Source organism: Rhinopithecus bieti, unplaced genomic scaffold (assembly GCF_001698545.2).
Source record: "Rhinopithecus bieti isolate Rb0 unplaced genomic scaffold, ASM169854v2 scaffold_986, whole genome shotgun sequence".
NCBI lineage: Eukaryota > Metazoa > Chordata > Mammalia > Primates > Cercopithecidae > Rhinopithecus > Rhinopithecus bieti.
This window is the reverse complement of record NW_016803218.1, coordinates 338,732-366,324: the sequence shown is the minus strand read 5'-3', so window position 1 is coordinate 366,324 and position 27,593 is coordinate 338,732. Positions and strand designations below refer to the sequence as shown.

Sequence of the window (27,593 nt, the reverse complement as noted above, 5' to 3'; positions counted from 1 at the left end):
GACCCTGACACTTAGGGAGCCCTCAACAAATGTCCACTGTTGTTTATTATCTGGAGTTAGCAGAACTGGGACCATATCTTAGCCCTGTTACTGTCAGGAAGACCTTGGCCGAGCCACCCACTCTCCCTGAGTTTTAGTTTCTTCAGCTGTGAGATGGAGTTTGTACCTCACAAGACAGACAAGACTAACTAGCAATTAAAGTACTGGCTGCTCTGGGCCCACAGTAACCACACTGTTTCCAACTGATACCTGCAGAGTGTCCAGTGTGAGCCAACAGACTCCAGGCATCGACTCCTTTTGATTTGTGAAGTTACCCCAAGGTCGCCAGGAGCACTTGCATGCCCTTCCAGTAACTGGTAGCAACCTTGGGCCAGGATTTGGGGGAGCAGGGCTTGGTCAGAGACTGTTTTCTCCCTCAGAGAAGCAGCTTTCAAAAGGAGACTGCTCCTCTGTTCGCAGCACCAGCACATGGCAGGAGCTTGGTTACTCATTTGCTTAAAAGTATTTATTGCCTCTTCAGCAGTCACGCATTTATGAGCATAGCTGTGTACTCTGCCTGAGGCCAGGCATTGGATGACCTGGTGGGATGAATAAGAAGATCAGAAACAGCTACCACTCTCTAGGAATTTGCTAATCATTCATTCATTCACATAGGCAATACATATTGACTGAGTTCTCAATATATGCCAGGCAGTACTCTAAGCATCGAAAAACAAAATAATGCCCTTGCTCTCTTAGACAGTACATTCTAGTGGGGAAGACAGACAGTTAAAAGGAAATCGACAAAAGTATCGTGTAATGCCAGGTAGTGATAAATTATATGAAGAAATAAACTAAGATGGGAAGAGAGATAGTACGTAACAAGGTGGGCAGTCAGGAAGGCCTCTCTGAAGAGGTGACGTCTGAGCAGAGACCTGGAATAAGTGAGGAGAGAAGCCACGGGGATACGTGTAGGGGAGCATCCCCCAAAGTGGAAGCAGCAAGTGTGAAGGCCTTGAGGCCAGCACATGCCTGCCTGTATGGAACAGCAAGTAGGACAGCATGTCCCAGAGGAATCGTGAGTGGAGAATGGTGAGAAATGGGTCAGAGGGGTGATAGGGGCCTGATAGGCCATGGTTAGGTTGGGATTTTCTTATAGTGTGAATGATTTACATGTAAAAGGAATTGTTCTGGCTGCTCTGTAGAGAATCCACTGAGGGGCCCAAGAGTAGAAGAGGGACCTCAGTCAGGAGGCTCCTGCAGGACCCCAGGCCAGAGGCAGGGGCTCAGACTCGGGTGAGAATGGGTCAGATTCAGGATACATGTTTTTGCTGATGGACTGGCTGTGAGTGTAGAAAGAGAGGCATCAAGGGTGAATTCACATTTAGGGGAGAAGCAGCAGGTTGGTGGAGACAGAGCAGGAGGTGGTGGAAACCTAACATTCCACTTTGAATGCTGTAAGCTTGAGACACCTGCTAGAGGTGACTGAGAAGGCTGTAGGTCTGGCCTGGAGATAAACATCAGTAGGTCCTTGGGGGTGTAAGTGGTATTTAAACCCCTGAGACGGATGAGTTCACTTAGAGAGACGGTGCCGATGGAGAGGAGACCCAGGACAGAGTCTGGGGCACCACAACTTTTGGAGGAGAAGGAGCAGCAAGTGAGGAAGGAGAACAAGGAGAAGCAGGGCGTGATTGCTGTGCCAGGCACTGGGCAAAATACTACAAACTAGCTGACTTGTCAAGAGCCTCTGAAAAGATGAAGGGCACTGTTTATGGCCTTGATGGTGGTGATGCTTTCACACGTGCACGTCTATCCCCAAACTCATCAGGTTGTTTACACTAAATATATACAGTATTTTACATGTCAGGCATACCTCAATAAAGTGGTTCCAGAAAAAGAAAAGAAGTCAGGTGCGGTGGCTCACACCTATAATCCCAGCATTTTGGGAGGCTGAGGTGGGAGGATTACTTGAACCCAGGAGTTTGAGACCAGCCTGGGTAACATAGCCATACCCCATCTCTACAAAAAATACAAAAATTGACTAGGTGTGGTGTTGTGCACCTGTAGTCCCAGCTACTTGAGGGGCTGAATTAGGAGAATCAATTGAGTCTGGAGGCTGAGATTGCAGTGAGCTGTAGTCACACCACTGCACTCCAGCTTGGGTGACAGAGTGAGACCTGGTCTCAAAAAAAAAAAAAAAAAAAGAAAGAAAAAAGAAAAGAGAGAGAGAGAAAGAAAGAAAGAGAAGAGAAGAGAAGAGAAAAAAGAGAAGAGAAGAAAAGATGGATAATAAGAAAACAAGAGTTAAATAAAGCCTGGTACCACTGGGATGCACACTCTGAAGGCCTGGGAAGAAGTGTGGCTGGATCTATTCATCCCACTAACATCTACAGAGGGCCACCAGCTACCCACTGCTGTGGATATGGAATTTATATCCACTTATTCTCACTTAGTTTTATGTAACAAACACAGGACTTACTACTTGCCAGGCACTGTTCTAAACTCTTCATAATTATTAACTTATTAAATTAATACTAAAAAAAATTATTAATCTCTCTTAGTGATTAAATCCCATTTTAAAAAGAGATGTTTGTGCCCATTTTACAGATAAGGAAACTGAGGCACAGAGCGGTGCAGACCCAGTTGGGGAAGGGGTTCTTTGACTCCACCACCACACTCACAACCCAGGCCTGCGTCTGGGCCGTACACAGGCTTGTGGGGAGACAGGGGAGTAAAAGGAGAAAGTTCAGCACAGCTTGGTGAGTCCCATGGGGACAAAGAGTTGTTTGTGTGCACAGAGAAAGATGTGGCCAGCTTTGTGGGGGAGCCTAAAGAAAGACTTGACCAAGAAGAGGTGACATTTGAAGTGAGTCTTAAAGGTAGAGGAGGAGTCCACAGAAAAGAAATACTGCTAGTACCACCACTGTTAATGGTTAACCAGGGTGGCAGCAGGGAGCAGGTGGCTCGTCCAAGGGGGAGCCAAGAAATCTTTATGAAGAGTTTCTGCAGAAAAGGGCAGGATTAAATGACCCAACAAGTTGCACCCTGGGGCCAGATGCAGGAGGCCAGCACACCTGAAGGGGCCAGGAGAGGGAAGGTTACCAGAACAGGTGAGAACCAGGACTGCCTGAGAGGCCCAGACAGGAACTGCAGCCTTGGGCAGAGGAACCTGCCTAGCTGTGGCCCAGCAGCCAGCCCCCAGGGACTAGCAGCCTCAGTTCCTGTCTCCCCATTCCTCTCATCTCCTGCTTGTGCCTCCTGATGGCTGAACAAAGCAGGAAACCAGAGGGGAGGGGAGCCCAGACAGAGACCCCTGGACAAAGGGCAAGGTAGAGGTGGCTGGAGGCATGAAAGGAAAAGATCTAGCACACATTTTGGAGACCTTGAAATGTCCCAGGCATTGTTATACATACTTTATGTTTACTCACTCATTTAACCCCCACCACAGCCCAAGGAGACTTCATCAAGTGGAACAACATGCATTATTTAATTTGTTCTGACTCTCTTTCTCCCTGTTTGGCTGGGTGAATTAAATGTCCCATGGTTCCCCTCTGCAGCTATCCTGAAGCATCAGTCCATATGGGGGAATACTGGGGGATGAGACTGGAGGGCACCACATGGCCAAACCCAGCTTTTGCCTCCAATATCCTAGACAAGCGGCCTAAAGATTGTGAGGGTGGAGAAGCTCCCTGTCCCCTCCTCCCATACAGACCGATAGCACAGTGCCAGAGGAACATCAGTCTTCGAATGCTCATCTAGGCAGGGCCTGCGGCAGGGGTAGGGGGAGCAGGGATGATAATAGAGATCCCCAACAGCTATTTGTAGATGGTGAGCTCCTTTAGGGCTTCTGTGCTCAATATCAAGAGGGATCCGAGAAAAGGAAAGGCTTTCTAAATCTAGTCGGAGAAAGAAGACTGGTGTCTTTCCCATAGTAGGTGGTCAATAAATGTGTAATGGACAAGTGCAAAACAAAGGAGTTATATTTGGTAAATGGATACCATGTGGTAGTTTGAAAAAAAGCAGAGGTTTTGGAGCCAGCCAGCGTAGGTTGGAGTCTCAGTTCTGTCACTTCTCTGAGCCTCTATTTCCTCATCTGTAAAATGGGGATGATAACGTTCACCTCAGAGGGTTGTTAGGAGATTAAAGATAATACAAGTAAAGTTCCTCAGGCAGTGGACAGTCAGTAGGGAGAGGCTGGCTGGGATAAGTGAGCCAGACAGGAAGAGCCTTAGGCTGGGAGGCAGGTGGGGAAGCTCTGGACTCTAGAAGAGGGGACTTGGGCCTCATCTGAAATGAAGGCAGAGTTCACATGAGAGAAGGGAAGCCATCCATTGTGGATAGATGGAATCGCTGGGACATACATTTTTGTGATGAATTGGAAGTGAACTAAGGGGAGGCAGACCCAGAACATATGTGCTGAGGACCAATGGAAAGGTGGTGACCCAGGCCTGGGCCAACAGGTCAGAAAAAAGGCTCTAGACTAGAGCAAATAGAGTTCACGTTTCATCAACAGACGCCACTGGGCACCGTGCGCCTGTGTGCATGACATGGTTCTGGGTTCCACAGGGAAATGAAGAACATGTTTGGAAGGAAGGAAGAAAGGAGTGTGGGAGACCTACTGCGTGCCTGGCGCTTTGTGTGTACCTGAGTGCAGGGTACTGGGAGAATGGTACAAAGCACCCTAGAGCAGGGGCTCCCCAAAGCTGACCCTCGGGTTGGTAAAATTTTTTAATATTGGAAAAGTAATTTGATTTGGACCACAGGGAAGATTACAAAGAAAAAGTAATTTAAGTAATGGTGGTATTGTTACTGCACGTTCAGGCTTTAGAGAAACTTCCATCTTTCTCAGTTTTCTTTCTTGGTGCCTTTTAATGCCTGAAGAGTGAGGTGTGAGTGTGTGGTTTCATTCAGGTGTGGTCAGAGAACAAAGCAGTGCGGTTCTCTCTGAGTCTCTCTAAGATATTTCTGGGTGGAGAATGATCCCTCCCTTTGCAGGATCTCCTGTGTAACTAGTTTTCAAGTTTTTGATGATTTATCACTTAGATTCATATGTAAAGAGCATTCTACATAAACCAGATCTATTTTCCCTGTTAGCTATTATGGTCTATAGAGAATTGTTCAAATGGACAAGTCAGACATGGTGGTAGATGGAATGTTCTGAGTGAGGACAAGGAGATTTCAGTGTATCAGGGGAAGGATCTGTTCCACTGCAGCTGAGTCCCACTTGGGATGTAGTGGAGGTGACCCTGGAGAAGTGAGCAAGGGCAGAACTGAGGACAGGGTTTGACTGACCTAACCAATGACAGTGGGTAGACATGAGGCTGAAGAGCTGAGCTCTGCAGCTGTCTCGGGAGACAGGTAGGATGAGACCTCTGGGAGCAGTCGTCAGTGCTGGAGAGCTGCTGACAAGGGCCAGGAGCCTGGGACCTGCAGAGACAGGCTCCTTTCCACCAAGACCGTCTCCAAATGATCTGTACTTGCCCCAAGGAAGGGAGAAAAACAGAACCCTAGACCCTAACATTGCAAGTTACCTTACTCTTCTACCTCAATTTTCCACCTAATGCACAATAAACATGGTCTAAGGAGGACAGTTCCTCACTACTGAAATCTAATGCTACAGTAGGATACATTTCTGCAAAGAGGGATAAGAGAGAACTTCAGTCCTAAGGCCTCAGTCAGTAACAGATTCCCTCTCCCATCTTCTTTCTTGTGTCATCACCCGGGGTTAGAATCGGGCTAGAAGTCTTTGGTCAGGGTGTCCTCACTCTAGCCAAAGCAGATGGGATTTTTATGCTCCCCTTAGAAAGTAGAACACTTGGGTTCAAAGAGTCATTCACAAGATGTCCCATTTTCTCACTCATTATAGATCAACCCAAAGGTATTTTCTTAACAGTACAGAGGAGAGAGATGGGGCTTAGAGATAGAAAAGGAGTTCTTGAAAGCAAAGGGTTTGAAATTTTGGTCTAAAGGGACCTTGGGAGTTATTTTCCCCTACCAGGCCTGAGTCACAATCAATGGTCGTGGCATAGCAGAAAGAACATGGGCTTTGGAGTCAGACTTGGGTTCACATCCCAGCTCTGCTTATTAGCTGTGGGACACTGGGTGAGTTGACTTAACGTCTCTGATCCTCAGTTTCCTCAACTGCAACTTGATGTGATAATATTGGCCCCAGTGTGATAAACAAATGGAGTAAAGCCCATGAAAAGCTCCTGGTGCCACCGCATGGGGAATTATGGGGGCAACATCATTTCCCTTCCCCTGCTGTTCCCATGGTTACCTCCCTCCCACCTGAACCATGTGGGCACACCAGGAGGCAGGCAGAGAAATTCATTCAATACTTCTTTATTGAGTGCTTACTATGTGTTAGGCACGAGGAATTTATAACAAAATAGACCTCATCTTTCTCCTCATGGGATTTTTCTATCCAGCAAAGGAGACAGAACAATTCACAGAGAAAACAAACCTTAAATTACAAATCGTCATCGATCTTTGATGGAATTGAAACATCTCCGGGGTGCAAGAGTGGGTTCTGTCCGGGTACGTGAGCAGGGAAGACCTCTCTGGAAAGGAGGCAGCCAGGCAGGGAAGTGGGGGAAGCAATCCAGGCAGAGGGAACAGCACATGCTAAGGCCCTGAGGCTGGAGAGCGTTGGGCCTGTGGAAAGAACTGAAAGGAGGCATTTGTAGCCAGAAAGACTGGTAGGAAAGGAGATTGGGCTTTGATAAGTCAAGGTAAGGAGTTTGGATTTAGGTTTGGTTTGGGGTACAAGAAACTATTGAACAAGCAAGCGACATGATTTAATTTATAAAGATATTTCTGGTCCTTGCTGCTAGGAGTGTTCAGACTCCTCCATCACAGTCCAGTGTGGGCAGCCCAGGCCTGTCTCAGGGAGGCACCCCCACCCCACAGGCCTGAGCAGAGTGGGTGAGAGAATCCATGCTATGTAGAGAGATGGGCTTTCAGAGGTGGTACATGCGAGAGGCCAGCCTCCCACCCTAAGATTTAGTACCACCCACTCAAGCAGATGCTTCCATCTCCTGTCAACTAGCTGGGAGCTCCTTTTTTTTTTTTTTTTTTTTGAGACAGAGTTTCGCTCTGTCACCCAGGCTGGAGTGCAGTGGCGCGATCTTGGCTCACTGCAACCTCTGCCTCCCGAGTTCAAGTGATTCTCCTGCCTCGGCCTCCCAAGTAGCTAGGATTACAGGGGCACACCACCACGCCCAGCTAATTTTTGTATTTTAATAGAGACAGGGTTTCACCACGTTAGCCAGGCTGGTCTCAAACTCTTTACCTCAGGTGATCCACCTACCTCCGCCTTCCAAAGTGCTGGGATTATAGGCGTGAGCCACCGCGCCTAGCCCTAGCTGGGAACTCCTTGCACTGAGTTAGGGAGAAAGCAAGGGTGCCCTTTTGGAGCAGGTGGGCTAAACTTCTGTAGCAACTGAAACCCAAGCTGTGAGTCAAGCCTCCTAAGTTATTCTCACCTTTAATGAAATGCTCAGCCTGATTTTATAGGAAAGGAAGTACTGCCAGATCCAGGCCAGAAATTTGCATTCTGTTGCCCCTGTTCAGGCCAGAAATCCCAAGGGCTAGGCCCAGCATGTCCCCTCTGTGGTGGGACAGACAGACTGCCCTGGTCTTCCAGAACCCTTGGGATACTCACAGAAAGAGGTAACGCTGCTCTGGCCCTCTTCTGAGGACCAGTCAGTGGAGAGCTTGCAACTTCCAGCAGCAGCCTCTCTATGAAGGGCTGAGGCCCTGGGCCCGGAGGCTGGAGGAGAGAGGGACCCAATGACCCCTCAAGCTTCCATCTTGCTGTTACCCATTCTTGGGCTGAAGAGAGACCCAAAGATACAGGGTAGAGATTCACACTGAGGTAACTCAGGGAGTGGAATTCAGGGCCTCCCACTGGAATCGAAGTGCTAATGACACAACTCCTGAACCCGACCTTAGAGTCCCAGCCATTGACGTCAACAAAGTTGAAATGATGTAACCTGACTCTCCCCCTGCAGGGCTTGTGCAGGGGCCTGGGGAGGGGGGAAGGAGTGGCCAGGAAACTGACTAGTGGACAGAACTCAGGGCAACCCAGCTAAGGTTAGGACAAGACAGAGTGAAGGTCCCCTGGCATTGATGTTACAGAAGAATTCGGTGGCAAGGGGCTTCTGGCGGGTGGCATGTGCTATCTGAGCGAGTGGCCCAAATCCTTCCTGAAAGCATTTATCCGGCACTACAGCCACCATCAGGTAAGACAGTGGGCTTCTTCTGGCCACGGATGACACAGCCATGGGGGTGAGCAGCAGCACTGTCATGGCAGCATGTCGTGTCACATGGGGATTCACATATGTACATATGTGTGTGCATCCCCGTGTGTGCACATATTGCCCCACCCGAGGATGAGGGGTGCCTGGCCACATCTGGAGGGGCAGCAGTACTCCTGTGGCCACGTTGGGGTGTTCTGCATAGGTCTGATGCATTGGGGTCAGAGGCTCAGCCTGGCCTGTGGCTTCTCTCCTCTCCTCACAACTCCAGCCCTGAGAAGATGCTGGGGAGGCTGCTGGGGATGACTTCTCCTCCCTGGAGTCTGCTATGGAGGGTGCTGAGCCTGGAACTGTGATTCTCCTATTGGATTTTCCAGGTGGATTTTCTGATTGAAAATGATGCAGAGAAGGACTATCTCTATGATGTGCTGCGAATGTACCACCAGTAAGTGTGCTAAGTCCAGATCCTGTGGACCACTTGGGTTCGTCTGTCTTCAGGGAGCCCTGGGATGGGTTGTTCTGAGACAGAGGAGCTCAGAGGGTGGATGCTCACTGCTCCTGGAAATCAAATGGACATAGCATTCACTCATTTCAGCAACTATTTACACAAGTACTTTGTACTTGGCTTTGTGCTAGGGGCTGGGGTATACTTGTGAGCAAGACAGATTGGTCTCTGTTCTCAGGTTGCTTACAGTCTGATGGAGTAGGCTGTCTAGTAGCCAGACAGATTCAATAGAGTGTGATTGTTGGGACAGAACAAGAAATGCCAGCTGGCCACAGCCCTTGCATCAGATGTCTCTGATCACCCACTTGCTTTTTGATTCATTTTGTATACTTTATAAGCTCCTGCCACTGCTGGGCACTATGCAGAATCTGGAAATGAATTAGATCCTCTTTCTTTCCTTGAGTAACTTGTGGTCTGGTGAGGGGAGATGAACATACACTACAAATACAAAGAACTCTAATGTAAGTTATATCAAATAACTGCTAAGTAGAGGTAAAAGCAGAAATGTGAAGAAAGGAGTTTTCCTTTCCAGCTGAGAGGGAAGAGAAAGGACCAGGAAGGCTTGAGCAAGGCTTTGAAGGATAAGAAAGATTTGAGGCCAGGCACAGTGGCTCATTCCTATAATCCCAGAACTTTGGGAAGCTGAGGCAGGAGGACTGCTTGAGCCCAGGAGTTAGAGACCAGCCTGGGCAACATGGTGAAATCCCATCTCTACAAAAAAATGCAAAAAATTAACTGGGTATGGTGGTGCATGCCTGTAGTCCCAGCTACTTAGGAGGCTGAGGTGGGAAGATCACCTGAACCCAGGAGGTCAAGGCTGCAGTGAGCCATGATCGCATCACTGCACTCCAGCCTGGGCAAGACAGCAAGACCCTGTCTCAAAAAAATAATAAAAGAAAAAGATTTGGGTAGGTGGAATATCAGAGAAGGGCATTCCAGAATGAGGGATCAGCATTAGCCGAAGTGTGGAGGCATGAAAGCAAGGGTGTGACTTGGGATAAGTAATCTGGGGGAGTAGGACTTGGGAGGACACAGAGATTGTAAATAGCCACAAGGCTGGAGAAGCTCCACGGGACAGGTCATGGAGGGCCCTGAGCATGCCGAGAAGAGTGGACTTTGTCCTCTGGGCAGTAAGGAGCCATCGAAGGGTTTTAAGCCAGGGAGTGCCTTACACTGAGAAAAGACAAGATGACAGTGAGTACGTGGGCAGGCAGCTGGAGTCGAAGGTCTGAACAGCGTGAGGGAGGAGGCACGTGAACTGTGGTGAGGTGAAACTGATAGAGCTTAGCAGTAGATACAAGTGGAGATGATGAGTGTGTGAGGAGTCCTTAGCATCTCACACAGAGCTTTCCCCTCTGGAAAGATCCCAACATCAGAGATAGGCATGCTGAGTTTGAAATCCTGGCTTCATTTCATCTGCAAAATGGGCCAACAATCCCTAGCGGGCTGGTTTCCTGGGGGCATTTTTATGAGAGAACAAAGCCTTCTCAGGCACTGGCCCAGTGTGAAGGTCTCTGGGCTTTTCAGGAGTGGTCTCCTCCATTCCTAAGCCTGGGCCCAGTGGCTGAAATGGCTTCCTCTTGGAATCCCTGGGTCCCTGAGGTCATGGCCAGGGGTAAGGCTCCAGGCATTCCTGGCATCTCCACAGGACCATGGACGTGGCCGTGCTCGTGGGAGACCTGAAGCTGGTCATCAACGAACCCAGCCGCCTGCCTCTGTTTGATGCCATTCGGCCCCTGATCCCACTGAAGCACCAGGTGGAATATGATCAGCTGACCCCCCGGCGCTCCAGGTGCAGCGGAAGCCACCAGGCTGGAGGCAGGGGGTGGAGAGGTCACCCTGGGATGGACAGAGTTCCTCGCTAGTGGGCGGGGCAGTGTTGGCAGCCAGGCTGCACCATCACCGACCTCTCCTGTGTGGCAGGAAGCTGAAGGAGGTGCGTCTGGACCGTCTGCACCCCGAAGGCCTCGGTTTGAGCGTGCGCGGTGGCCTGGAGTTTGGCTGTGGGCTCTTCATCTCCCACCTCATCAAAGGTGGTCAGGCAGACAGTGTCGGGCTCCAGGTGAGCAAGCAGAGTCCAGAGGGAGGGGGAGCGAGGGCCTCAGACTTCCTGCCTCCCCCTCACTCATCCACTAGGCGGTGTGGCACAATGTGGTCACCCACTTTTCCGAGCCTTTGGGTGAGGAAGACGCTGGTGCATCCTGACGGGTGTTCTTAGACTCATAGAAATCAGGCTGCAGGCAATTGCCTGTTTTCTTGAGTGAAGCTGGGAACCTGGCTGCTGCCTCCTTCCAACTGCTGCCTCCTTCCAACTGCTGCCTCCTTCCAACTGCTGCCTCCTTCCAACTGCTGCCGCTGCACTTCCCCCCACCTCCCCTACTCCCCAAGAGAGGAACATAGTGACGCCAGCACATGAAGTTTTGGACATGTGGCCTTTTACCAGCAGGGGGAAAGAAAGCCTGGTGCAGTGTGATGCCAAAGAGCACAGACTCTGAAGCAGAATTAGTCGGGTTCAATTCTGGCTTTTCTCTTCATTAGGCTGTGTGACTTGGTGGAATGACTTAACCCTGTACCTCAATTTCCTCATCTATAAAGTGAGTTGCTGATAGTACTGTCTACCTTGTCAGGTTGTATGAGTAAATGAATTAATAGTAGAAAGTGCTTATAGCAGGGCCTGGCACACAAATGCTGTGAGTCTGGTAAGTGAACAGACAGAGGGAGATTTAAGAAACGCCTGGAATGTGCCAAGTCACATTCTCACAAGCAGTCCTTGCTATATGCATTGAATGGATCATCCCCATTTTACAGAATTATTAATAGAGGCTGAGAGACCAGTAAGTGGCAAAGCCAGGATTAGAAACTGGGTCTCCTGACGGCCAAGCCCAGAAATCTCCCTTCAGCAACCCAGGTGCCTCTCCCCACACCTCAGGGCCTGAGCAGAGATGGGCAGACCTCCAGGTCTCACTCCTACCTGAGCCCAGGGCCCAGGGCCCTGTTTTTGTGTGTTGAGATAAAGGAGGCCCTCCCACCATCACCAAGAGCTTCCAGCGGGTTTGTTATCAACACCCCAATCCGGGCTGGCAAGCTGGGGCTTCAAGGGGCTCAAAGGCTAATGGTACAAGACACTGGGGCATAGAGGGTGGAAACAGGGAGCTGACAGACACTGCTTTGTTCTAAATCCCTGTCTCACGGCTCACTGGTGGTGTCTGAAATTTCAGCCCCTTCATTATTTCTTTCCTCTGCGGCACATTTTCCAGCTCAGAAACCCAGCCAGAGAAAACACATAATGAGCTCCTCTCTTGGCGTCAGCTGAGGCCGCCTTTTTTCCAGGCGAGCTCTCCTAGGACAAGCAGTTCTCAATGCTGCCTCGATGACTGGGGGCGTTGGGGTATTTTAATGAGACCTAGAGTTTTACCTTCCTGGCTCTTTCTCAGGCTTATGAATTATCGGCCCTTTCTCTAGCTGACGGGTTTATCTCTCCTTTGTGCCGCTGTCCCTCAGATCGTTGTATCATCGTGGCCCTTGCACAAAGGGCCCTTTACAGGGTTTCACATAGGGCGAGAAGGGAAGGAAAGTTGATCCTGCAACCTGAGCCAGGGGCCGTGTGGGAATCATTCCGACTGAGGTTCTGGGCAAATTCCCTTTAGGAATAAAACAGGGAACTTCACTCAGAGGAGCTTGGGGAAAAACGGCTGCATCCATTGACCTGTCTGGGGTTCATGTTTCTGGGGAGATCTCTTGCCTGAGGGCAGCTGGGAGAAGATGCTGGAAGGCAGGAGAGGGCAGGTTCAGATACAGCCTGGCTGGGCTGAAGACCTGTGCTGATTTGACCTGTGAGGCTGGGTCCCCAGTGGTGGACTTGGACGCTCCCACAGGACCTAGTCCTGGGGATCCACCCCTCTGCCCTTATCCCCTGCTGGAGATACTTGAGGGGTTTTTTGTTTTTTGTTTTTTGTTTTTCAAGAATATCCTAACTTAACCTACATCCTCTGCCTTGCACAAGGCAGCCTGTACCATACAACTTGCTGTATATTCCAGGCCTAGAAAATTATTCTGTGTGCCTTGGTTGTCCCTGTCATAACATGGACAGTGTAATGCCTGCCTTTGTGTCAGACTTGAGGGCTCTGACAGGTGGCAAGGATCCAGAGAGGGCAGGATGCAGGGAATTGCAGCCAGGCTTGGCCGGGTGCCCTTCTTTTCTGCTTCCAGACACCCAGGAAACACCACTTGTCTATCAGGGAGACCTGACTTCAAACCCCACGACACTGTTTACTAGTGGGGTAACCTTGAGCAAGTCACTTTACCTCTCTGAGTCTCCGTTTTCTCATCGATTAACAGAGATACAAATTCCTGACCTGCAGGGTTGTCGTGAAAAATAGATGGAAGGAGTTAGTCTGGCCACTGTCCTTGAATTAGATGTTCCCAGAAACCTAGAGGGTTCTTTAGTATGCCCCCACTCTGGTGCCATTTTGAGCCCTTGGCCACTCCTGTCAGGTCCCTGAGAAGACTGGGATCTGTGTCCCAGAGTGGGAAGGAAGCGTTCCTTGGAATAGTGAGAAAGTGACTCTGTGGGAGTGCTGTAGAAGGCAGGAGTGATCCTAGAGGACCCCTCGGAGGCTGTATGTCCACCCAGCCCCTACCTACCTCGGTCCACAGGGAGTCCAGCTTGCGTCCCTCACGTATGCCAGCAAGTCTCCAAAGGGTGAGCATGTGTGTTTTGAGTTAAGCCCCCAGCTGACCTGCACTGGCCTCAGACAGGAACCTCTCCAGGAGCCAGTCTCTGTTTTGCAGCTACTGGCTGTGTGACCTTGGACAAAACCTCACTTCCTTGGGCCTCAGTTTCAGCTGACATCTGAGAGTCCCTCCTGCTCTGTGGTTATTAAATGAGGAGCTCCAGAATTGATCCCCAGGGCCAGGGTGCCTGGAGGAGCTGGCAGTGTCCAGCAGGGGGCAACCTCACCACGGCTCTGTATCCAGGGCTGGCTGCCCAGGGCCGAGTCCCTATCTCATAATCCGCTGTGGCCTAAGCCCTGAGAAGAGAGATCTGAGCTGAGTATTCAGGGATCAGGACTAACTCATGATAGCAATAACACTCATGTATTGAGTGCTTACTGTGTGCCAGGCACTAGCTGGCTTTACATACACAAGTTCACTTAATTCTCACAGCGACCTTGGTATTCCTCATTTTACAGACGAGGAAAACAGGTTCAGAGAGTTCAAGAGACTTGCTTAAGGTCACATAGCTAATAATAATAAAAGAAGGGATTTGAACCCAGCACATCTGATGCCAAAGCCCTGTGCTCATCCACTGTTCTTTGCTTGCTCCCAAAATAGGAATTCAGAGGTCAGGGCCACGGCAGAGTTAAAATGTCCATCAAGTTTCCATATGGTGGGGGAAAAAAAATCATGTGTGTGTGTGTGTCGGTGATGTGAGCTTGGGTCAGGAGTCACAGAAGGTCCCCACCCTGACTCAGTTACAGTGTTGTAGCAATTAGCAGAAATAGGGAGCCAACTTCCTAGGGGCGGGTTGGGACAAAGTCCCGGTAAGAATAGCTTAAAGCTGAGTGAAAGGTCACCCTTTGCATAGAATCCAGAATCTGATGGTACCCCAATGGAGTGAAAGGGGCACCAGGGTGAGGGTGCAGAGAGTGCTGAGATCTTCTCCCAGCTCTGCTGCATGCCTGCTGTGCCCCTCACCCCTGTCTTGGTTTCTCCATCTGTAAAATGGGGCAGCAAGACTGCTTGGACATGCCACCTGAACCTGGGATCCCCCAGGCTGATGGAGGGTGGGTTGATTGAGATCAAGGCTTATTCCAGGGGATGGCATGGCCACCCTTCCCTTTTCCGGATAGCAGTCTGAGAGCATCTGGTGGTGAGTCTGCCCCACTGCCTGATGCTCCTTCCACCCAGTGCTCCCTGCCTCTCTCTGTGGTCAAGGTAGGGGACGAGATCGTCCGGATCAATGGATATTCCATCTCCTCCTGTACCCATGAGGAGGTCATCAACCTCATCCGAACCAAGAAAACTGTGTCCATCAAAGTGAGACGTGAGTGAGACCAGAGCAGGGCAGGGCTCCATGACGGTAGGAGGGAGGGAGGGTGGAGGAGCAGTCCTAACCCCTGTGCCTTTCTCCCACAGACATTGGCCTGATCCCCGTGAAGAGGTGAGAGGCCCCTCCTCTGCAGGCCGACTCTTCCTTGTGGGCCCAGGGTCCTGGTATAGCCCTGGGGTCCAGCTCTCACCATGCCAGCCCTGCTCCTGGGCCAGTGGAGGCTGGAGGCTCTAGACATGGTGAATCTGGATTTGGGGCCTGGTTCCTCAAATGTCTCTCGCTAACCACCCTTCCATCTATTTTCCCTTCCCATCAGCTCTCCTGATGAGCCCCTCAAGTGGCAGTATGTGGATCAGTTTGTGTCAGAATCTGGGGTAAGGGCCAGACCTCCTGTGATGGGGTTTGGGTGGGGTCATCTTCAAGGATGGGTGGCCAGTCCTAAAGGGAGGGCTTGCTCTAGAGATGCACTCTCAGGGACTTCACACAGGCTCCCAGGGCAGCCAGCACACTGCTGTGGGGCAGTGGCCCTCAGCCAGGCCAGGCTGGTGCAGACACATCCCCAGGGACAGAATGATGATCTGGCTGGTGTGAGTTCAGCAGTGCTCGCCCTGCAGATCCCACGAGCTCAAGAGGTCGCTTGCACGCATGTGGACACTCAGAGATTCTGCTTCTATCTCCCTTTCAGGGGGGGCGAGGCAGCCTGGGCTCCCCCGGAAATCGGGAAAACAAGGAGAAGAAGGTCTTCATCAGCCTGGTGGGCTCCCGGGGCCTTGGCTGCAGGTGGGTGGTGGGCATGCCCTGGGGTCATTCGTGGCCGGTGCACCCCAGCAGACCCCTATTGCCCTCCCCTTCCTCACTGCTGCTTCTGAGGAAACCTTGTTCACCAGGGATGTGACTTGTCCATGGGTGATGGTATTTTTTTGTTAGAGACAGGGTCTGGCTCTGTCACCTGGGCTGGAGTGCAATGGCGTGATCATAGCTCACTGTAGCCTCGACCTCCCCAGCTCAAGCAATCCTCCCACCTCAACCTCCGAGTAGCTGGGTCTACAGAAACACACCACGACACCCAGCTAACTTTTACTTTTTTTGTAGAGATGGAGTTTTGTTATGTTGCCAAGGCTGGTCTCAAATTCCTGGGCTCAAGTGATCCTCCCACCTCAGCCTCCCAAAGGGCTGGGATTAGAGGCATGAAGCACCGCGCCCAGCCTTGGTGATGACACTTCTTGGTGCCTGATTTCCCCTCTGAACTTCACGACAGGCCTGTAGGGCCAGAGGGGCATCTCTAATAGATCCCAATTTATGGATGAAGAAATTGAGGCCTAGGGGCAGAACCATGTTACCTTGTAGGTCCTTGAGTCACTGCAAAAGGAGCCTGTTCAGCTGGTCATTTCTGTCACAGTTCTCTTATCACTTATTACCTTGTCGGCTTCCTTAAGAGGCAGACAGGGAATTCCAAACAGACACTGGGCCACACGGGGCTCAAGCCTGCAGGTTCCACCGTTACTCAGATCCCAATTCCAGCCCTGCTTTCCCACTTAAGAGCTCTGGAACCTTAGGCCAGTTACTTAACCACTTGGAGCCTCAGTTTCTCCCTCTATAAATTAATAAGAATTCCCACATCACAGGGTGATTGTGGAGAAAGTAAAGTACCAAGCTTAGTACCTGCTAAATAGTAAGCAGTTGGTAAATATTAGTTGTTATTATTTGAGTTATTCCTGTTCTTTCCTTTCATTCACATTTATTCCATGTTTTGTGCCAAGCATAAGTGATAAAAAGTCCCTCCCTTCTGGGAGACAAGAGCCTAATCTAGAAGCCAACCACATAAACAGTTATAATACAGGGTGACAGGGACTTAAATGGAACTACATTCTGTGTCCGGGATGGCAAATAGGTGCCATCTCTAATCAATTAGTAGGAGCTCCCTGGAGTGCTGCTTTGAAAAGGATTCTAAAGCTATTCTAAAGCTATATCCAGGCTTGTGGGAAAGAGTGCTGTGATCAATGAGTGATTTCTGCCACCAATCTAGGAGGGAATAATAACAGCACATGTGCCATCCCTGCCTTAATTGTCATAGGAGCACTGAGAACTGAGAAAATAGCTTAGTCTTGGGATAGAATAAGGGATCTGAGCCAGGCATGGTGGTGCGCACCTGTAGTCGCAGCTAGTCAAGAGGTTGAGGTGGGAGGACTGCTTGAGCCCAGGAGCTGGAGGCTGTGGAGAGCTATGATCACACCACTGCACTCCAACCTGGGTGACAGAGCAAGACTCTGTCTCTAAAAAATAAATTTTTAAAAAAAGAGGATCTGCTGAAAATCTTATATAAGGGATAGCATTTGGTTCTTAAGGAATGGACAGGAAAGTGCTAGAAAGAAAAAAGAAACAACATATGAGGTATATTAGGTGAGAGATTGGGTGGGAAGAATTACAAGGAGTTTTCTGTGGCTGTTGCCCAGGGTAGCAGTAGAAATCAGGCTGGAGAGGGAGACAGAGGCTGAAGAGGTAGGCAGCCGAGGGCCTTCAGTCCTGAGTTCATGAATGACCTGTATCCTAAGCACACATTTCCCACCTCCCGCAGCATTTCCAGCGGCCCCATCCAGAAGCCTGGCATCTTCATCAGCCATGTGAAACCTGGCTCCCTGTCTGCTGAGGTGGGATTGGAGGTGAGTGACGCGGGGCCAGCCCCAGTGGGGGCCCACTGGAAACTGGGTCAGACTGTGATCTCACGGTGACAGGGGCAGGTGCCTTTCCACATGGCCCTCTTTCAGCGGTCACTGATCAGGAGGAGCCCTACTCACCCTGCAGAGAAGGCTTCACAGAGTGGGGACATTTGACCCTTCTGCAGCCTTCCATAGCTCTGATAGTTGTTGGTCGTGAGCTTGGGAATGTCATAATGGTAGTCAAAGGGCGGACCTTCAGGGTCCACTTGCATCGGACCTTTTTCCATGCCCTTTACACTTCACAAGAACGCTGAGGATTAAGTGCCACCATTATCCCCACTTTACATGTGAGGAAACTGAGACCCAGAGAAAGTATATGATTTTTCTGAAATCGTGTACCTAGCATGGTAGGGCTGGAATTCAAACCTAGGTGGTCTCATCCCAAAGCAGGAACCCTTAACCTCTTCTTTGGACAAGTTACTTCATGTCTCTGTGCTTCAGTTTCCTTACCTATAAGATGGGGATAAAAAAGCCTTTCTTCCAAGGTTATTGTGTGGGTTAAAGTAATTAATACGTATACTAGAACTGTGCCAAGCACACTGTAAGTGATCAGTGAATGTTAGCTATTCTGTTATGACGATTCAACACCGCCTCTGCTAAATGAGAAGCTCAAAAGTTTCCGCATCTACAAACTGTGATTTCTAAAGCAAATGTCAGCAAATTTAGCCAAAAAAAGAACATGTAATGGTATAATATCTGATAGTTGATAAGGTAGTTATGAAGTAGGGGAGTGCCAGGGTCAGCTTTAAGCCCTCCCGGAGCTCCACCAGGGCTTTCCAACTGCTCCATTCATCAGGAGGAGCTGAGATACAGTCACTTGAAGACCCAGCATCTGACCCAGAGCCCCTGGAGGAGCCCGTCCTGCAGATGAGCGAGTGTACAGATAGCGTAAACACGCTAATCTTTTTCCACTTCCCCACCAGACAGGGGACCAGATTGTCGAAGTCAATGGCATCGACTTCTCTAACCTGGACCACAAGGAGGTGAGATGTGGGGGTCTTCACCTGCTGGCCCTTGTCATCTCCACACCCCACTTCTCACCCCCACCACCCTGAAGCCTGGGGCCTTCTGTGCTCTCTGCCTGGACTGCTCTAGTCTGTCAAGCCTCGACCCACTGTCCTTCTGTCCCCACAGGCTGTGAACGTGCTGAAGAGTAGCCGCAGCCTGACCATCTCCATCGTAGCTGGAGCTGTAAGTCCAGAATGAGCTGGTGGGAGCCCCTTGACCCTCATCCCCAGCCCCTCTGACCTTTGATCTCTGCCACACACTCCCAGGGTGGCAGGTCTCCTTCCCTGAAGCTCTGACAGAGCAGAGGGAGGGAGAGGACTTCTGCCCAGCAAGAAGTTTGGGTCAGGGATTGCGGGAGCCACTGTGCCCGATGTTGCTGAGAAGACCATCTGCATCTCGGCCCCCAGGGGTGTGGCAGGGGATCCCCAGGTTCCCCAGGGGCTGAGCAAGGGGCTTCTTTTCTCCCACAAGGGCCGGGAGCTGTTCATGACAGACCGGGAGCGGCTGGCAGAGGCGCGGCAGCGTGAGCTGCAGCGGCAGGAGCTTCTCATGCAGAAGCGGCTGGCGATGGAGTCCAACAAGATCCTCCAGGAGCAGCAGGAGATGGAACGGCAGTGAGTGCAGCCAGCCCTGGATGCCCTGCCCCACCATACAACCCCACCTAGCTTGTTTCCTGGCTGCTGTGTCCCCAGCTAATTTCCTCCTCCTCCCTGGTGGCCAGTCCTCAGACCAGATGAGTTTGGTGGTAGGTCAGTGTATCCATCCTTGGCCCCTTCCTCCTTGCTGAGCAGAGACCCCTGACTTCCAAGATTCCAAGAATGTGGAAAATAAGCATCCTACTAGCAGTAGGCTCTAGCTAGCTAGGATTAGCTACTAGCTAACATTTGTCAAGTACCTCTATAAGGCTGGCGTTGTATTAAGGCCTTGTTTATGTTTCTTAATTCCCACAATAGCCCTGGGAGGTAGAAGTAGAGAGTATTAACCCCATTTTACAGGTGTGGAGACTGACACTCAGAGAGGTGAAGCCACTTGTGTCCAAAGTCACACGTGGCCAAGCTGGGATCACCCCCAGGCAATCTGGCAAGTCCCCACAGGGCTGCCCTGCCTATAGTGATAAAGCTCGTCCCTGTCCAGGACGATTGAAATCATGACCTAAGAGAATAAATGGGATGAGCAATTCGTAAATCAAAAACTGCTGTCAAGATCCAAACCCAAATACATTCTAGGCATTTAAAAGTATTTCATGGCTAGACATGGTGGCTCACACCCTGTAATCCCAGCACTTTAGGAGGTCAAGGCCGGTGGATCATTTGAGGTCAGGAGTTCGAGACCAGCCTGGCCAACATGGTGAAATCATGTCTCTACTAAAAATACAAAAAAATTAGCTGGATATGGTGGCATGCGACTGTAATCCCAGCTTCTCGGGAGGCTGAGGCACGAGAATCACTTGAACCTGGGAGGCAGAGGTTGCAGTGAGCCGAGATTGCACCACTGAACTCCTGGGTGCAAAGTGAGACTTTGTCTCAATCAATCAATGTATTTCGAAAAGGAAAGAGGAAAGGCTGTCCCCATCTCCCCCATCACAGAGTTAGCTGGGAGTATTCCACCTGGCTAGGAGCCCCTGTTTTGCTCCTGGGGTCAGTCCAGGCCCCGCCTGTCATCGGTCACCTTACCTAAGTATTTGGAGGAGGGTGCATGAAGTGTGGCCTTCATGTGTATCTGCCTCCCTGCTCCCACAGCCCAGCATCTCTGCTCAGCCATGCCAGACAAAACCATACAAGAGCACAGGGCCGTGTAGATAACGTCCCCCAAAACCAAAGCTGGTCCAGGCCTCCTAGGAAGGAAGCCTGGAGAAAAATCATTTCGAACTTTTCTCAAATCAAGAATTCACAGTAAGGAAGAGTTCATTTCTCTTGCATAGGGCCAAACATGCCAGTCTGCATTTGTGTTTCAGAAGGAGAAAAGAAATTGCCCAGAAGGCAGCAGAGGAAAATGAGAGATACCGGAAGGAGATGGAACAGTGAGTACCTTGGCCCCACGCGTGTCTGTGCATGAACATTAGTATGCTCGGGGGAGTGTGGTCAGCCAGAGGCTGCCTCCAGAACCAGTTTACCTGGTTCTCTCATCCCCTGGTGGGTCCTCCTTTATTTGTAGTAAAGCCTGTCATATTATAGTAACTGGAACATAATCTCATATAATTGCCAAGGTGGGGTTCACATTCAATTTAGAATACAAGCTCTGGGACTTTGCTTGATTCACCACAGCTAGAACCACGAGGCTTCCCCCGGGCTCGTTGAGGCTCTCTGAAATGTAGGAAATGGGCCTATGATGGTTCTGACTCTAATAACAGGCATGGGGGTCTCATTTCAGGATTGTGGAGGAGGAAGAGAAGTTTAAGAAGCAATGGGAAGAAGACTGGGGCTCAAAGGAACAGCTACTCTTGCCTAAAACCATCACTGCTGAGGTGCACCCAGTACCCCTTCGCAAGCCAAAGTGTAAGTTTCATGAGCCGGGGGAGAGGCTAAGGGGACTAGACAGAAATGCTGGCCCTCCCTCCCCTCACCACCAGTGCCAGGTGAATAGCCCTTGGTGCTCTGGGCTGCGGTTCCTTCATGGAGGGGCAGCTGTGGGTCAGAGACCATCTGCCCCAGCATCAAGGTAGGAGGGATCTGTCTGCTCCGCTTGTTCACGGGCCAGCTCCACATACCCAGCTCCCAGGTCCCACACAACACTGATGTGGGCAGGCTGTCAGGCTGCTAAAGATGGAATAAGGGCCATGGCGAAAGTGGACTAGCTCATGGGATTACCGTCCTAGTGTTTTGGGTGTTGGGCCCTCCTCCTACTTTGTTCTGAACAGGGACTGGGGTGAAGCCAGTAGCAAAAAAGAGAGGAAGGAGCTCACATCAGAGAAGGGCTCTGGTGGTCCAAGCTTGATTCATAACTGTGGGAGAAGCTTACTAAGTGTCTCCAGCCCCTATATCCCCGTACGTGGACCACTGTCACGCCACTCCAAGGATGGAGGCAGGAACAGGACTAGGAAGCTTCTCCCAGACACCCAGCTGTGGGCTGCGGCCGTGCTATTCTGGAGCCTCAGCTCATATTCTCCTTACCATCTCCTCTCTTCATCTGTCCCACATCCTCACCTCCAGTTTCAGTCTAGGCCTCTACCACCCGCTCCCTGACCACCTTCTCAACCCTGGTTTCCAGATGCCTCTTTAAGAGGCAGCCCACACTGCCAGAGGAAAACGGAGGTCATGACAACCACAAGTCCAGGATTGCTGGTTGGATCCTTATTCCTGCCTTCCAGCTGTTTTGACTTATAGTTGACACAGGTCTTACTCCAGCTGATTGTGCCCAGCTGACCTGGGAACCTCCAGCTAGGGGCGAATCTGGACTCAAGAGCCCAGGTTCCCCATCTCTGCTGTGGGGCAGTCATTTGGCATGCTGTGATGGGGTCTCAACAGCTCTGTCCCCAACTTTGGATCACATCTGAGACCTATGGGAATGTCAACCTGCCAACACAGGCCATTTGCACCAAGGAAGAGGTACAGGGTATCTGGATGGTTCCATTTCACCCGTCCCTGGTGCAGGCAAGCAGCTCCCAACACATTTCTTCCTGGCAGCAGGGCAGTGTCATCTCCTGGTCCTCTCCGAAGGACAAAGCACACTCTCATCGGCCTCCCCCATGACATTCAGTATCAGTTGAGGATGTGGCCAGAGCTAAGCTCCCAATGAATGATCCCTGTTGCAGATGGGCAGCTAATTTGCTCTTATGAGTGAAACAGGAGCTTCAGGAGAGAAATCGATTTTAATTGCTTCTCATGGAAGTAATCCTAGTCAATTTGGTACCTTCCAAGAAATTGGGCCTCGGCTTCACAGCAAACACACCCTCTCAGGAACAATAGAAAATAAAAACCCTTTCACTAGCTAGTTATTTATTTAGTGCTTTTAACCAAATCAAGCTCCTTGAGTAAAAAGATGAAGAATTTTGCATTTGCTCAAGGTAAATGTAATCTTAGGCAGCTCCACAAAGCACAGGATGGATGACCCCCGCCTGCCTGCTGAGCTGGGACAGCTGCTGCCTCTATCTGTCTCAGTATGCACCAGCAATTTCATTCTCATTTGGACCTAAGGCAGGAAATGCAGTGAGGTCCCTGAGCCAGCTCACCTCCTGACTTACTCCCTATTCCCCAGGGACTAGCATGGTCTAGCAGGCCTGGGCCCCAGCCAGCTCCTACCCAACCACCCTTCAACTCAGGGACCCAGTTTGCAATGGGTTATACCTGACTCAGGCTTCTATGCCTGCAAGGGGTGGGCCCTGCTTTTTTTTTTTTTTTTTTTTCTCCTTGAGACGGAGTTTCGCTCTTGTTGCCCAGGCTGGAGTACAATGGTGTGATCTCAGCTCACCGCAACCTCTGCCTCCCAGGTTCAAGCAATTCTCCTGCCTCAGCCTCCCAAGTAGCTGGGACTACAGGCATGCGCCACTATGCCCGGCTAATTTTGTATTTTAGTAGAGAGGGGTTTCACCATGTTGGTCAGGCTGGTCTTGAACTCCCGACCTCAAGTGATCTGCCCATTTCCGCCTCCCAAAGTGCTGGAATTACAGGCAAGAGCCACCGCGCCTGACCCCGGGCCCTGCATTTTTTTAAAATAAAAGAGCATGGGGCATCTCTTACCTAGAAAATGAAGTCACTCATCCTAATGCTGTGCCTGGGACTGACTGCCCCCCAACCTGCCCCAGGGAGCTCTTAAAATTGCTGCAGCCCACCTACCCATGGCTGATCCAGCAGACCCCCAACATTTTGCCAAGCCCTGAAGGCCAGGACACCACCACGGAGGCTCCTAACAGACCTTCCCTTAGCTTAGGCAGTAGGTGGTTGCATGGGAGTTGACGGGGCAGCCTTGACTAAGGATCCAGTAGCTGAGGGATTCTTGAAAGAGGGAGATGTTTAAGAGATCTCCACCCTTCTCTCCCTATCCAAGGCCCCATCAACTATCTCCCTCACTTCCACCACAAGAGACCCCATGATTTGGAAGTTGAGGTTATTTTCCTAACAAACTATTAATCATTTGTGTTCCATTGTTTTATTAAGTAGCCCTTGTTAGTAAGGGAGCATCAGGGTTCCACTGTTGGGTAAATGTAATTTGAGCCAAGAGCCAAAGAACTTAACAGCCTTTGCATAGGCCAATGGGCAAGTTCTGTTAAGCTTTTAAAATATTAAAAAGCAGCTCACAAGCAAACTGGTACACTACCTTCCAGAGTCCTAGGGAGGCCAGAGTCCAAGCTGGAAACACTGGAATGGAGGGTCTGCTCTTCTCTCCACATTATGTCAAAATTCAGGTCTTCCTAACTGCAGGTGCCCCTTTTACCTTTTGGGATGTCCCCACCTCCTCAGGACCTTCAGCCTCCATCTGCTGCCCACACTGTTCAGACATCCCCTGGGGACCCAAAACTCCAAGGCAAGGGTGATAAGCAGAAAGCAGGAGGGTCTTTCTCCCTTTGCAGCCCCTTGCCTTCACATGTGTGCGATTCTCAGATATTCCCATCCTCCTCACTGCACTTCCCAGCCTTCAGCCCAAGATCCTCCAAAATGGTTCTCACGCTGCCCTCAGATCTGAGTTTCCTGTTGTTAGCCCTTTGTACAGACAGATAAACTAAAGCTGCCAAGGTTGAAAGCACGGTATGCACCAGCTCAGAGCAAAAAACCTTTGCTCTGCGCTCCTGACCTCTGTCCCCTGCTCCTGACCTCACAACTCCCCTGGAGGAAGCTGATCACAGGTCTCCACACTCCTGAGAAGCTTCTCCAGCCTCTTTGTCTCCCAAGTCCCTTTTGGTTCACCAGCTTCCTCCTCTTTTCCCTGGTAGATCAGGGAGTGGAGCCTGAGCTCGAGCCCACAGATGACCCGGATGGAGGCACGGAGGAGCAGGGAGAGCAGGTTCGCGCCCCCGCTTTGCTCCCTGGCCTGGCTGCTCTGCTTGCCCTGCCCGCCTCCTCCTGACCACAGTGCAGACACCCAGCTTCAGGGGGCCAGCATGTATAGGGGCCACTAGAGTCTGTAAAGCTCCTCCAAGCCCTGGCTTGGCCGAAGCACTGTACACAAAGTGTAGAGGACAGGACTCAACCCCGAGGGTGGTAGATCAGCTGTCGCACACCAGTACCACTGAACCGCTGGCTTGAATATTTAGATATTGCTAAATTCCCCCTCTGCTGCTCTGGCCCCTCCCCCAGGACCCCCTAGACCACTCCCAAATCCAGTAACTAAGGAGGTAGTGTCTGGTCCAGCAGGGGGTTTTCAGCATCCTGTTCCGGCACTCAGGCTGGTCTGGGGTGGGTAATTCAGCCATCATTCTTGGCCCCAGGGAGCTTCAGATTGGGGTTATTACTTTGTGGAGCTGTGGCCTAGGGGAGGAAGGGGGCTGGTGCACTGGTTATCTGGCCTGGATGAAGATATGTTTTCTGGGGGCACATCTCCTGCCCACTCCTGCTGGAGCTGTCCTTCCCAGAGCTGTCCCAGCCGCTGCCTTCTCTTTTAGTGTTGAAAGTGGAGGACTTGGCCTGCACTATGAGACAACCCAGTTTTGTTGTGTCGAACAACAGTTCTAGGCAGACACCCAGGCTCCCTTTTGTCTTGAGCCATTTCTTGTATGGAGGGACCAGACATGGGTTAGAAAAGGACTTGTTCTCTTTCAACAAGGCTTTGTATGTGAAGACTGTGATTTGGAAAAGCTCATCCTTCCACAAGGGGTTTTCTCTTTGATGTTCTGGGCCTGACTTCTGAAGCCAGTGTTCTGGGGAGAGGCATTTGAGAGTGACCCAGGGCCTGGGAACTGGGGCTTTTCTCAGGTGGTCTTAGGCCTGTTCTGCAACCAACGCAAGGCCAGGTAAGCAGAGTTGGACAAAGGGTGCAGTTTTGCTGTCAGATTGGCCAATGCTGTTCATCTCACAAAGCCATGCATTCCTTGGGAACCCAGCTCCCATCTGCTGCCCATGGATGCTCTGGCTGAGCTGAATGAACTGTGTCTCATCATTTTGTTATCTGTGTTCTTATAGCTTTTGGGTGGTTTTATCGTTACGATGGCAAATTCCCAACTATCCGGAAGGTAGGACAGGGTTGGGTGCTATGCTGGTGTGCTGCTGAGTTTGCTGTGGGTTTTGGCTTTTCCCAAACATTCCTTGTCCTGTCAACACTAAATGGTGTGACTTGGCCTGTTCACTTGGAAGGCTAACCCCATCTGCATCTCTGTGTCAGGCTGACATCAGATGGCAGGGTGCCATTGCAAAGGCAACATTGGGAGAAGGATCCATGGTGTGAGACCTACCCAAGTACCATCTGGCACTGTGTGCATCAGCGCCGGCCCTGATGGGCACAGGAAAGGGGCAGGAAGCTTCTCCTTGTTTCTCTGTCAAGTAGAACTAGAGACTAAGGCCAGAAGCTTGGGGTCAGACAGAGCGAATTATCAGGGTGGGTGTACCTAGTGCATGTTATGAGACCGGCTGTGCCAGATGCAGCCTGGCTGACGAGGTGGAGATTTGCTGCCTCAGGTCAGGACAGAGACCCACTCCAAGCACAGCCCTCTCCTAGGAATATCTGTGCATGTGCCCAGGATAATGCATTTTTCCAATCTCTAGGACCTTTAATTTTCTCTCTAAATCTTATTACAATATCTCCAGGCCTTGTAAAACTCTCTTGTCCTTGTCTTTCTAAATCACATTGACATTTGATTGTGAAAACATTGCTGTTAATATCTGTAATTGGACATTCAAGATGACTTGGTATTTGGAAGTCAGGCAACAGCATAAATCTGGGTGAGCTAAATTGGATGTTATCACTTGACCAGCGCTTTCTGGCAAGATGTCGGTCCCCCAGAAACCAGAGCACTGGCAGCTGAGTGACCTTGAGGATATATAACTTCTCCCTGTCTGTAAAATGGGAATATTAACTGTGCCAGGAAAATCTACCCCCTTACTCCAGCACATTGCTATTAAAATAACAAACAGTAATATTTTTCCTGACAGAGGTAAATGCCTGTATCTAGGAAAATAGATCATGATTTGTACAGCACTGAATAAACTTGGAACAGAGTTCCTCAGGGAATTCCTTCCCACATTGTCCTGGTCTCAGAAAGGCCTTGGTCTCATAAGACTATCTGTTTCACTTGACAGGCTGATTTTGGTGGCTTAGGATGCCTCATTGGGTTAGATTTCTAATTCTTCTCTATATACTGCCTCTACTAGAACTCAGCTAGAGAGGACAAAACACACACACACACACACACACACACACACACACACACACATAGAATTTTACTCGAAAAAAATAATAAATGAGACAGATATGTCAAACCTTTTTCAGACACTAATAACATGTAAACGTAAAAGAACGAGAATCTTCTCCATATACCACCTCCCATCAGAAATCATGTCCTTGAAAGTGCTGTTGATAAAGAATTAGGGCTGCCTTTCCCCTATTCCTTAATCTACTTATTCCAGAAACAGCTGGCATTTTGGTTTTCATTTTCACTACCAAAAAAAGAGAAAAATTGCTTCTGGGTAAAATTAATAGCACAATCGCCCCATCTGCCTCCCCTCTCAGTCTGGACCAAAAGGAATGTTGTAACTGATGGGCCATGGATGTAACTGACAGGCCATGGGTGTAACTGACAGGCCATGGGTGTAACTGACAGCTGAAAGGACAACAGAACCATGCCCCTCGTCCTGGCTCTGAAAACCCATCATCATTTTTTCTAGAGCCGTGAGAGACTCTTTGTCTCCCAGCAGCTGGAACGCCAAGTCCCCAGGAAATGCAAGTGGGCATCCATGGCCATGATCATCTGTGCATAAATTCCCTTTATTAAAAAATAGAAAGATTCAGCTCATGCCTGTAATCCCAGCACTGTGGGAGGCCGAGACAGGCGAATCACCTGAGGTTTGGGAGTTCAAGACCAGCCTGGCCAACTGGGTGAAACCCTGTCTCTGTTAAAAATTCAAAAATTAGCCGGGTGTGGTGGCATATGCCTGTAATCCCAGATACTCGGGAGGCTGAGGCAGGAGAATCACTTGAACCCTGGAGGT

General features: G+C 50.3%; 1 protein-coding gene across 9 annotated transcripts in view; it reads left to right on the top strand.

Moving 5' to 3' along the window:
• Positions 1-27,593, top strand: part of USH1C (USH1 protein network component harmonin) — a 50,325-nt gene that overhangs the window by 2,354 nt on the left and 20,378 nt on the right. For all 9 annotated transcript variants that reach the window (XM_017870046.1, XM_017870030.1, XM_017870037.1 and 6 more), the window contains exons 2-15: positions 8,615-8,682; positions 10,391-10,534; positions 10,666-10,804; positions 14,680-14,788; positions 14,881-14,905; positions 15,111-15,168; positions 15,480-15,574; positions 17,370-17,454; positions 18,435-18,494; positions 18,646-18,702; positions 18,991-19,133; positions 20,474-20,539; positions 20,890-21,014; positions 24,386-24,456. In XM_017870046.1, coding sequence (XP_017725535.1) covers positions 8,615-8,682; positions 10,391-10,534; positions 10,666-10,804; positions 14,680-14,788; positions 14,881-14,905; positions 15,111-15,168; positions 15,480-15,574; positions 17,370-17,454; positions 18,435-18,494; positions 18,646-18,702; positions 18,991-19,133; positions 20,474-20,539; positions 20,890-21,014; positions 24,386-24,456 — 1,245 coding nt within the window. The remainder of the gene's footprint in view (positions 1-8,614; positions 8,683-10,390; positions 10,535-10,665; positions 10,805-14,679; positions 14,789-14,880; positions 14,906-15,110; positions 15,169-15,479; positions 15,575-17,369; positions 17,455-18,434; positions 18,495-18,645; positions 18,703-18,990; positions 19,134-20,473; positions 20,540-20,889; positions 21,015-24,385; positions 24,457-27,593) is intronic.